The 13,174-nt window shown below is 34.4% G+C and overlaps 1 protein-coding gene across 1 annotated transcript; it reads left to right on the top strand.

Annotated features, from left to right (window-relative positions):
- The first annotated feature begins 9,869 nt into the window (after positions 1-9,869).
- Positions 9,870-12,610, top strand: LOC104220636 (serine/threonine-protein kinase-like protein CCR1). The gene has a single exon (XM_070152736.1). The coding sequence runs from the start codon at positions 10,074-10,076 to the stop codon at positions 12,375-12,377; it is 2,304 nt and encodes a 767-aa protein (XP_070008837.1). The 5' UTR covers positions 9,870-10,073; the 3' UTR covers positions 12,378-12,610.
- The last annotated feature ends 564 nt before the right edge of the window (positions 12,611-13,174 follow it).

Raw genomic sequence — 13,174 nt, 5'->3', positions numbered from 1 at the left:
TCAGAGCCCAAGTTCGACGAAACGAGTATGAAGATGACAAAGTGATGGTGCGGGGCGATGCACACACAAGAAGAAGCTAGTTGCGGGGCTTCGATTGCCATAATATCTAACAATGTGGGTTGCACATAGTGAATCTCGGAAATTGACCCATGAATCGTGGCAATGGTTTCGGAAGTTAACCCCTACATCGTGGCAATGGTCACATAGAACTTAGTTCAGGGGGAGACTCGTGAATCGTGGTAGTGAGCCACGTCGAACTTAGTTCGAGGGGGAGATTATATTGTTGAGTGTGCAAACAAAGTCCCACATTGGTGTGAGACCTTTTGGGGGAAACCGTGCGGGCTTGGCCCAAAGCGGACAATATCACACCATATTAAGAGTGTATTTGGGATAGTTTAGCCTAACAATTTGTATTAGGGTAAGGTGTCCACATCATATACCTTCTGATGCAACTCATTTCCGGACTCTACGTGAATGAGGGATATTTTATGCACCTGACTGCTCTTTTTTATAATGGTAGGCAGCATTTTGTTTGGAAACTTAAATGGAGCTTAAATAAATATTTTTAGAGCCTGTTTGGATGAGCTTGTTTTAAGTGACTTTTAAGCCAAAAGTCATAAGTTAAGAATTCTAGCTTTTAGCTTATTTTTGTCATTTTAGCTTAAAAATAAGTATTTAAAAATACTTTTTTACTTTATCCAAATACTACAAAGTGGCTTAAAAGCGATTTTGACTTAAAATCACTTAAAATAAGTCAATCCAAACGGACTCTTAGAAATAAAGGGGCAAATTTAGTCCTATACTTTTTTGGTACATTATTTAGGATTATAACTTGTGCAATAAATACTTTGTTTGATTTTATGTGAAATGAACCCAAAAATGAGATAGTAAAGCTGAAAAGACCACATCAAAGTGACAAATGAAGTAGTGACAAATTCCCTTTTCAAAGTGACATAGAAAGGTGAGAAAAGAAGGCATGTGCATGGCCAATAATAAAAGATCTCAACAATTTTGGTTAAGATAAGAACATAATATAATTTTTGATTTGATATGTTTCTTCCAAATTTCATGAACTGTTTTTGGTACAATTTTTTTTTCTTGACCAGAATTTTAGAATAAGACGTACAGCGAATGATCATCTGTGTTTGTTAGTTGGTACGTAAGGCATTTCAGGGGCCCTCTCTATAATACTTTAAAATAATTTTGTGATTATTCCTCATTTATATCTTACTAAAAGATTTGCATTATTAATCATTCTGCCATCCCTCATCAATGAGAGGACTTTACACTAATTAACTTTTCTTCATAATTTCCATAATGATTGTCCCTGCATGTACTTGTACGTTCTTTTAATTTAATCATTCAACAATTAAAATTCAGTGAACCAATTTTTTTTTTTTTTGGTTTCCTGGATGTCTGATATCAGCATTGGAACCCAATTATATCCGCTTTCGCGTCGTGTAGGGCCCCATTCGGGGGATGCTAAGAATTTTTTCATGCCCAGGGCTCGAACTCGAGACCTCTGGTTGAGGAAAAAACAGTCTCATCTACTGCACCACATCCTTTGGTGGTCCGTAAACCAATTGTTAATACGAATTTACGTCGGTTAGTAATTCCTATGTGTAATCTCTAACCCTATCCCATTTATAGTACATATTATCAATATTTATACAATCTAATTAAATATTTTAAAAATATTTTTATTTATAGAATATTTTGATATGTACATTTTATATAAATTTTATTATTAATAAATTAAAAATTAATATCCGAAATTCATATTGAAAATTAGATGTTTTAATTTTTTTACTTCGTTCTTCGTTGCTTCTTTTTTTTTTTGTTTGGGGGGGGGGGGGGGATCTAGGAGGTAATTTCTTTTTGTCTTTGGCTTTTCTCATTGCTCTTTTCATCTGTTGCAGTTTCATGTATTTAGTTCGTAAAATTGGACAAATTGAGGCCATTTTTGACAGAATCAATCGAATACTAGAAAATAGTCAAATTACTTCTTTTTTCCTCCCTTTACCTTTTCTTTAGTTTCCTCTTTTATCTTGGGGGCATCTCTATGTGTACTATTTGTATTCACAATTATACTATAGCACCTACCTATAATTTCGTTACCTATTTGCTAGTTTGTAATATGATTGTAAATTAATTCTAGTAGTAGTACTTCATCATTTTTATGTTACTCTTTTTGTTGCATATTCTTTAACATGTTTCATTTTTCTCAGGGCATACGATGAAAACTATCAAGCTGAAGTACGGTAAGGGCAAATGAAATTTTCGATAGGGCGGTGAAATACATAGAGATCGAAAAGGAAACCAACGGTAAAAACACTCTACTGGGCCGACACTGATACTGAGAGACGAAAGCTAGGAAAGCGAATGAAATTAGATAATCTTCTAATTTAGGAATGGTGATAGCATGCGTTTTCAACACTACCCTTCAACAAGTAACCATTACGAAAAAATATAAATTGTCCATTATGTAGTCTTAATACAAAATAAATATTTTTGAAAAATTGTGGCAATATTTCAGGGAAAAAATGTGGTTGAATCCTTAATCTATTATGAACTGGAAAGATTTCACGAAATATGAAGTAAATACTTTTGTTCCATAAAAAGAAAAAGTATTTCTATCCATTAGATGTGAGTGACATCAATATTGCTTTTTCATTAGTTTGGCCCTATGGCATTTTTGCTGTGTACGACTTTGGATATCTACTTTATTAGTGCACAAATACTATGCCTATCCTTCCAAAAAGAAAGAGGAAGAAACCAAAAAAAAAAAACAACCAGTACCACTACCTCTTGTAAAACTTAATTCAATTGCCTACTTGTGACCTCTTTTATTGATCAAATAAGCATTATAAAATATACATTATGCATTCCACCATGAGACATATTATTAAAACAGTATAAAGTCATTTTCAGAGAACAGTGATATTGATAATATTTTTTTCCTTTCTATTTTGCAAGGAAAATTCTAAAAGGAGAACCAAATAGGTTTATAAAAAAATTGGTGGAAATAAATCATCAGTGTTATGAAATAAAAGCAATTTAATAAAACATGAACAAGAAATAAAAGCAATTTAGTAAAACATGAACAAGAAATAGAGATAGAGAGAAGGAAGAGATTTTCTTCTTCAATTGTGTGTATTTTCCTATCTATTACAAGGCCTTTATATAGGCATGAAAAGTGAAGAAAATATGTCATGGAATATGTCATTGAACATAGAAAATATGTCATTGAATATGTCATTAACCATTTGAGAGAAAGATCATGGAGGAAGAGTAGACATCCACCATATTTTGATTTTTATCATAACACTCCCCTTGGATGTCCATAAATAATGTGCCTCGTTAAAACCTTATTAGAAAAAAATCCTAATGAAGGAAAAAGAGTACACATATTTAGAAATACGCCTTTTGGTTGTCTCGTTAAAAACCTTGCAAGGAAAACCCAATGGGACAAAACCTTGTAAGGGAAAAAGAGTACAATGCGTATTAACTCCCCCTGATGAGATCATCAGTTCACATCGTTGAGCCTTCGTATCCTAATCTTGTACACTAGTTTCTTGAAGGTTGACGCCGGTAGATATTTGGTGAACAAATCAGCCATATTATCACTTGAACGGATCCGTTGCACATTAATATCACCATTCTTTTGAAGATCATGTGTGAACAATAATTTAGGTGAAATGTGCTTTGTCCTAACTCCTTTATGAATCCTCCCTTTAATTGGGCTATGCATGTTGTATTTTCTTCATACAAAACTTTGGGTAGTTTATCACACTTCAAACCACATTTGTCTCGAATAAGATGTATAGTAGACCTCAACCATACACATTCTCGACTTTGCTTCATGAATAACAATTATCTCAGCATGATTAAAAGAAGTAGCCACGATTGATTGCTTAGTCGATCGTTAAAATATGACAGTGCCACACATGTAAACACATAACATGTTTGAGATCAAGCCTTGTGTGTGTCAGATAAATACCCCACATCAACATAACTAATAAGATCGGTATTGCAATCATTGCCATAAAATAAGCCCACACCGGTAATCCCCCTTAGATAACGCAATATGTGCTTGATTTCATTCCAATTTCTCCTTGAGCAGAGCTATATCTTGCTAAGACATTAACTGAAAAAGTTATGTCATGCCTTGTAGTGTTAGCAAGATATATTAGCGCACCAATTGCATTAAGATATGGTACTTTAGGACCAAGAAGCTCTTCATTATTTTCATGAGGTCAGAGTGGATCTTTATTTATATCGAGTAATCTCACAACCATCGGGGTACTTAATGGATGTGTTTTATCCACATAGAAGCTCTTTAAAATCTTTTTAGTGTATGCTGATTGAAGGACAAAAATTTCATCTTTCATATATTCAATTTGTAGACCAAGACAAAATTTTGTCTTTCCAAGATCTTTCATTTCAAATTCTTTAAACGGTCTACTGCTTTAGGAAGCTCTCCGGGAGTTCTAATGATATTTGAATCATCAACATACATGACGATTATAACAAATTCAAATCCATATCCTTTTATAAGGACACAAGGACAAATTGAATTATTCTTATACCCTTCTTTCAACAAGTATTCTCTCGGGCGATTATACCACTTGTGCCCTGATTGTTTCAATCCGTATAAGGATTTTTGAAGCTTTATTTAATAAATTTCTTGGAAACCTTAATATGCTCCAAGACAATTTAAATCTTTCAATGATATCCATTATACGCATATCAAGTTTTTCATATATTGCCAGATTAAAACCTGAAGTGACTATATCCACTATAAGAGAACATGTCTCCATATAATCAATGTGAGGATATTTACTAATTTTCTTGTGCCACAAGTCGTCTTTATGTCTATCGACTTGAACCTTTCGCACAAGAACACATTTATACCTCAATTGACTTTATACTTTCAGGTGTTGGACTATCCGTCCAACTTCACATTTTTCAACTGAAGTCAATTTCATTGCATATTTTTTATTTGGCCAATCTTTTATCCGTCCAAATTTCATGACAGATTTGATCTCAAGATCCTCGTCAATATTAATCATATTGAGCGCTACATTATATTAACAATATCGTCGACAATCATTTTATGTCGGTTCCATTATTACCCAATAAAGACATAACTTATTGAGATCTCTTTATTTCATTATTTTCAGGTACCTGAGCCTCTCCCATGAGGTCTTATGAAGTGTTATGTCGTGGTGCTCTTCTAGGGCACTTGCCTCCTTATTATGACCATTTTGAATATTTGCCCCTCTCCTTCTTCAAGGAGTTTTATCTTTGGAACCGATTGGTCTGTTACACTTCATGCGTGCCATAGACTCTGTCCCTCATGGACTTTATTCTATTTGGAGCATTAGCAGCTGAAATATGACATTTAGCTTTGGGTCAGCAAATGCGTCTGGCAATAATTTGTAAATGAATTATCACTTGAACTTCAAGTTTATATTTTCTTGTACGAGGATCTATATGTATTCATAATAATTCATTTCACGTATCACTTTCTCAGCTGCCCATTTTCTCCCCCTAATGTTGGGATCACCAACACATTTTCCAACTATCTTTGGGAACTCATCTTTGTGCATTTTGGTGGCATAATTAAATCATATAGCACATCCATATTTCTATATAGAAATTATTTGGTTCCTGACCCTGAACCGATTGTGATAGGGAGAAGTTTTTATAACTTGGCTAGATGCGTACAAGTGCTGCTGTATATTAAATAATAAATCTCATACCAAATTTTGTTTTTGGAAGTTTTGTTCTCATAACCAATGATTTAGCTATAATTGGAGGCATACAATTTCTGCTAAACCAACTTAGATTTAAACCAGTATTATTAAGATAAATCATCATAATTTATATTCTGGAATTGTGCTCTAATAATTTGAGCAAACAATCTTGCAAAAACCAAACTGCAAGTTGATAACAAATGCACATGTGACCATAAAATAGATGCATCTATTAAAATCATATAATAGTAAACGGTCCACATGACAGGCGACTGGGCCCATATATATATATATCACCTTTTATTCCTTCCAGAAATCAAAGGATTCAATCCCAACCTTTAACTGGTATATCATGAGAATAAGCAGCACAAGAGAATTCTTGAAGAATCTTCTATTCTTCAATATGTGTCAATGTAATTCTTAATTAATTTTTCGCATCATAATTGAACCGATATGGTCAACCGGTCATGCCAATTAATATTTATTTTAGTAAATCTCTAGTTTACTTGTGGCATATGATTCCAGCATCATGCTTATATTTGTGTAGTACAAATAGAAAGAAGATCGGGTAACCTTTCATATTTACCCGGTATGATTATAGAAATATGAAGATATTCAATCTTCCTTTCATTTATAGTCTCAATATGCCAATCACTTTGACTTATATATTTGAAACTCAAAAAGTTTCTTTTGAGACTTTACAATATCAATGTCATGAATAAGTTTATTCATCCGGGTAGTAACAAATTAGTTTTTCCGGAGTTCTTAACAACTTTTGTACTACAAGATCTTTTATCATACCATTCATATGGTAAATGTCTCCTTCACGGAGAAAATTATATCATAATAAATTATCATGGTCAAAATCATCATAAGCAAAATCATTTCTTGCTTTAATTTTGCCTTTAATAACTTTTATAAGGCATGGACAAAATAATATTTGGCATATCACATGTACGCGACCAATGACATATTCATGTAACCACACAATAATATTTATTCTCTTTATTTTACTCAAACCTCCCTTAGAGGTGAGTTGTGTGGTATTCATATAATCATGAATTGCATGTCTTTATTCATTGCTTTTATCACATATTGGCACATTCAACTTTAGGAATGGGTTTGCATTCTCAATGCTTATCATAAGTCACATTCTCTTCAAGGAATGGATCATAATCAGCGACGTGCTTTATTATTTTCATACCAATTTGATGGTAAGCATTGCCTTCACATTTTGAAGGACTATTTTGAGAACTCTTATTGTTCTCCTTTTATAATCATAGTGATGATTATTATTATTTTGATATTTGGAATGCCAACGTTCATTGTTCAACCAATTGTCTTCATTGAAACTTATTATGCATTGTTATCACATTCACTTCAAGAATGAAACAAATCAAGTGGGACAATTTTCATGCTTTTTTCATGAAAAATATATTATTTTTCTTTAGTCATCATTACATCATCAATATGGTACATTGGGACTCAAACCCAATGTCTTACCAATATAAAGGCATGTTAGGCCTTAATAAATTGGGACTCAAACCCAACTCTTATCATTATGGAGCATCAGGACTTGATCCCGATGTCTTATTCTCAATTAATGACATAATAGGCTAAACAATATTGAGATTCATTCTCAAGCCTTAATTTCAATCACATGCCAAAAAAATTATATACAACTAATTTGCAACTTAGCAAATCAAATTTGCTTTCTTAAATAAGTGTACAAATCTCAAATCAGCGTAAAGCTTTATTAATTATTTGTAACATCTATATGAAATACAATCATTTGTAGTCAGAATATTTTTTCTAAATTCTATTAGAGTTTAAAAGGATCATAAAATCATTGTCATAATATTTATTGAGTCTCTCTCAAAAACATTGTTGTTTTCGGGGTATACCCTACCTATTGGATTTGATTTAACGCCATGACTTTCCTTCACTCAATTCAACCAAGCAATTAGTGAATAAATTTATCAAAAGTACACCTAACACATATATAGCACTAATACATAAATTCAGCATTTATATTACCTGAAAAGTGACATTATAGGTAACAACTTACCAGTTGTAGCTTGTGCATCATTCATATAAAATACTTAAAAATGGTAAGTCAGTAGCAAACATCAAGTAGGTCATGGATACTCAAAAATACCTCTTCTAGTAATCATACTAATCATTGTTTGCTTTCAAATGATACGATCATAAATTATGAAGTATATTTTCAAATAGCTGGTTTGTTTTCCAAATATCAAAGAAGTACTAATTAATCAACCTAGATAAAGATGTGAAGTATTTCTTGTTTTCTTCAAGATGATTTATGCTTTTAATCAGTATGACCAATTTTATTTTATTTTTTATTCCTTTTTTTTGTACTATATGCAAGTGTAAAAATCCAAAAGGAAAAAAAATATTCATCCAAGTAAAAGAAAATGTTTAAAGCGGCAGGACAGATTGAAGATAGTTAACACATAAATATGCATAGGACAATTTATATAAAATATCCTTGGTTACCATGACATGCATCATATCAACAATTAACTGCTACTATGATTTTCACATATAGAACTTCGAAAATTTTATTCCATTCATGTGATATAAAAGATGTAATATTAATATGTGCTTATGCAATACAGGTGTAGTACGAAGTTGTGTGCATATGAGATTTTAAAGGAATGACAAGTATAAGATAATCATACCTTCTTACATTTCATTACTTACCATATGTAGTTTCTCTTTACATTTAACCATGTGATGATATGTATGGCTTCTAATTGTAATCTTTCCGGATGTAGAATTTTTTTTGTAGATATATATATATATATACAATTAGTTAGAGCATCGTGCTGATAACGTGTTATGAAATAAAAGCAATTTAGTAAAACATGAACAAGAAATAAAAGCAATTTAGTAAAACATGAACAAGAAATAGAGATAGAGAGAAGGAAGAGATTTTCTTCTTCAATTGTGTGTATTTTCCTATCTATTACAAGGCCTTTATATAGGCATGAAAAGTGAAGAAAATATGTCATGGAATATGTCATTGAACATAGAAAATATGTCATTGAATATGTCATTAACCATTTGAGAGAAAGATCATGGAGGAAGAGTAGACATCCACCATATTTTGATTTTTATCATAACAATCAGTACTATACTAAAGCAACCATTTATTTCCTTTTTGCTTTAGCCTCTAACTCAGTCTCTATATTCAAACATAGTAAAAGTGGTTAAATTTGTTTATTAAACTTCTAGTACAATTCTGTATATATTTGTAAAACGTTTCAACTTCTTTTATTTTCATGTATCAAAATCGAAGTACTCCCTCTGAGACTCAAACCAGTACATTTTTGTCAACATTTTAACATATATTGTTTTGTCATTTTGATATGAGATTAACTAGAACTTATATGGAGCACTCATTTTGTGTACTTTCTGAATCTTTATTTTTTATTTTTAAAGAATGAATTAATAAAGTTGATTTTATTGCTAAATGAAACTTGATGAAATTGATTCTCCAAAACCAAAAGCGACAAACAAATTGTGAGATAGGGATAACTTCTTTCATATTTGAATGCACAATTTTTTTTAATACTACTAAGCGTTGTGTTAGGATGAATATGATCTTCCGCACTTAACCGGAGGCCTCAGGTTAAGCCATTAAAATAGAAAAAATCTTGATAAGGAGCGCTTCCCAGTAGCGGATTCAGGACTTTAAGTTCGTGGGTGCTCACTTCCTTTAATGTAAGGTTGTTACCGATCACATAGTATAATTCATAACTATTTGAATGTGACGGGGTTAATGGGTGCTTCAGCACCCAACACGGTAAACATAGATCTGCCCTGCCTTCCCCTACGTTTTCTTTTTCCTTCCACCTCCAAAAAGCGAAAGGGCGTTATGCGGTACGAATTTAAATTTGTCAAGACCTATACCAGACACCGGATAATAAACCGAAAAAATGCTTACTATATTTTTATAATAATGAATTAATTTGACGTTTGTAAACTGTAGTAGACTGTCCGCAAATGTAGTAAGTACTGAAAGGGTATTGAAGAATTTTAACAGTGAGCTCCCCAGTTACTAACTAAAATAACAGTACTTTCATTTCTTAACGGTCCGTCCAACAACAAAACTGTAAAAATGGCGACACCCACGTTGTTTCATCATCAGCATTTCCAGCTGAAGTACAACTCCCAACTTCTCCAAAAAAACTCCAATCTTGATCAATGCTCATCACCTCCAAAAACTCTACTCCTTCTACTACTCCATGACTTTACTCTTCTCTGCCCATTCAACAAACACTTGCAAATATGAACACCCTTTTCAATCTTTCATTTTTCCATCTTCTTCCCTTCATATTGTTCCTCAAATCTGCATCTGGGTTTGGTTCAATGGGACCTATTTCAGCTGCTTTTGGTAAAAATGGTTTCTTTTGTGCTATTGATGCTAGTGGCAAACAAGATGTAATTTGTTGGGGAAATAAAACCAATTCCTCTGCTGCAGTACCCAACTCCTCTAGTGATGTTCCACCTATGGCTGCTCTCTCTGGTGGTGATGGTTTTCTTTGTGGCATTTTAGCAAACACTTCACAGGCATTTTGTTGGGACTCTTTAGGATCGAGGTCTGATCTTGTTCCTACTGTGTTTAAATCTAATGCTTACTCACATATTGCTGCTGGTAGAAGTCATGTGTGTGCTATTAGGGGACCTTATTATTCAGAAAGTGATTGGGGTAGTGTTGATTGTTGGGATATTATTCGAAAATCGAATGATAATGATACTTTTATATCAAGGGAGAGTTCTTTGTTCTACAATCAGTATACTAACTCAGCAGCTTTTAAAAAGATAGTTTCTGGAGATGGGTTTAGTTGTGGGGGTGTTAGGGATGGAGGGATCTTTTGTTGGGGTCCAAATTCAAGTGGCCTTGGAATTTCGAGCATATCGGAGAATGTTCATGTTTTAACTGCAGGGATTGATTCTGTTTGTGGGGTTTTAGAAGAGTCTAATGAGGTCAAATGTTGGGGTGGTAATAATGCCTCGTTTGGTAGTCCTCCGGTGGGGGTGCCATTCGTGTCGTTAGCAGCTGGTGTGCATCACTTTTGTGGGATTCGAAAAGATAATCATGGGATTCAATGCTGGGGAAACTATAATTCATCTTTGATTCCAAAAGGATCAGGCTTTCTTGCTATTGCTTCCTCTGATTTTATCACTTGTGGTATTAGGGAAAGCGATTTAGTTCTTGATTGCTGGTATACAAATGTTTCATCGCAAGTAGATTATGATCCGCCGTTGCAGCTGTGTAGTCCGGGATTGTGTACTCCTACTAGTTCTTGTGGGGAAGGAAAATTTTCTTTTAATGCAAGCCTTTTGAATGAGCCTGATTTGATAAATCTGTGTGTTAGGAAAGATCTAAAGATTTGTTCACCTTGTGGGGCGAATTGTTCTGAAGGATTCTTCCCTTCTAGTTCTTGTACTGAAAATGCAGACAGGGTATGTACTCCTTGCTCTCTTTGCCAGAATAGCTCTTGTTCGGATGTTTGCAGGCTCCAAAACTCGGAAATGATGAAGCATCAGCATCAGCATCAATTGCGTCAACTACTGCTCATAGTCGGGTCTTCTGCTTTGGGTTTCTTGTTATGTTTAGTTGGGTTATGTTTGTTAATCCGCATGATAGGCAGCAGAACTAAACAAGGTGGAAAGAACCAATTTGCCTCATGTATTCGCAAGCCTGAGAAGGAAACTGATGCAAATACCGACCCTCATCCTCCTGTGTCAGTGTCACCGTGTCCAGGTGAAGCTCAGGTTTTCCGACTCTCAGAGTTGAAAGATGCCACTAACGGGTTCAAGGAGTTCAACGAACTTGGAAGGGGAAGTTATGGCTTTGTTTATAAAGCTGTTCTGGCCGATGGGAGGCAAGTAGCAGTAAAGAGAGCCAATGCTGCTACGATTATACACACCAACAGCCGAGAATTTGAGATGGAGCTAGAGATCCTCTGCAGTGTTCGCCACAGCAGTATAGTTAATTTGTTAGGTTATTGTGCAGAAATGGGGGAGCAGATTCTTGTTTACGAACTCATGCCTCACGGAACGCTTCACGACCACCTCCACGGCGGTCTTTCTCCTCTGAGCTGGAACCTTAGGCTGAAGATTGCGATGCAGGCTGCAAAGGGGCTCGAGTACCTTCACAAGGAAGTTTCTCCTCCTATTGTGCACCGTGATGTGAAGAGTTCGAACATTCTCTTGGACGCTGATTGGGGAGCTCGTATTGCAGATTTTGGATTGCTTACACCTAATGAGAAGGATCTTAACGGAGATGTGACAACTGATGTCTATAACTTTGGGATCGTGTTGCTAGAGATTCTTAGTGGAAGAAAAGCCTATGACCGGGATTGCACACCTCCAAGTATTATTGACTGGGCACTGCCTCTGATCAGACAAGGCAAAGCAGCTGTCATCATAGATCGTTATGTTGCTCTTCCAAGAAATGTCGAACCTCTACTTAAACTTGCTGAAATTGCAGAGCAGGCATTACGGGAAAATCCTGCTGAGCGCCCTGATATGTCACAGTTGGCCCTTCTGTTAGAGCAGCTAGTGAAGGATGTAATGATATCATAGCCTTCCTGTCGGAGTCTTTATATTAATTTTTTGGTGGATTGAAATTTTTCAGAAAACAATCAGAGGATAGCATATTGGTGAGTAACGCTCTTCTGCAATTGTACATTTCTACGAGCTGCTTGTAAATTTTGTGCTTATATTTTTTGTTTGCCACATTCTTGGACAAATGTCAACAATAAGTTTTTAACATTTTCTTATAGCAATGAACTATGTTGTTCACTGAGTTTTCCACATTTCTGAGGCGTTTTCCACAGTTCTTATAGTATCAAGGTAATGAGGCGTTTTCCACATTTCTGTATAATGATAGTCTTCTTTGTTCACTGAGTAGATGGGACGAGACAGTAAAATTTGGCATAGTGTACCTGCTAAGTTAATTGGCAGATAAATCGGGAAATCTGGTCATTTAATTTCGTATTGCTCCATGATGATGTAATTTACACCAGACAACAATAATTCACTTGAAAATTTTTCTGTTATTTCGATAACATTGATCAGTTAGATATTTTTGCGTTTAGTACCAAATGAAATATAGTACTGTTGTTCAAAGGGGAATCCAAAATTTAAACTTGATGCGTTTAGCTTTTAAGGTTCTTAGCACTGAACTCATTATACTTATGAAATCATGGGTTCAACAAATACTTGTGATATTTGAAATTCATGAGATTGTGAGATTTGAAATCACGGACTGGTGAAAACTGCAGTTTTGGCAAATCCCCTGAGAGCCTGCTCAACACAGAAAGCTGGTAGATAAGTTCCTTTCGCCAGTACTCTTTGAATCCTACGTGACCTTTCCCATG

This window comes from Nicotiana sylvestris, chromosome 7, assembly GCF_000393655.2.
Source record: "Nicotiana sylvestris chromosome 7, ASM39365v2, whole genome shotgun sequence".
In the NCBI taxonomy this organism is placed as follows: Eukaryota; Viridiplantae; Streptophyta; class Magnoliopsida; order Solanales; family Solanaceae; genus Nicotiana; species Nicotiana sylvestris.
This window is presented reverse-complemented; position numbering and strand designations above follow the sequence as displayed.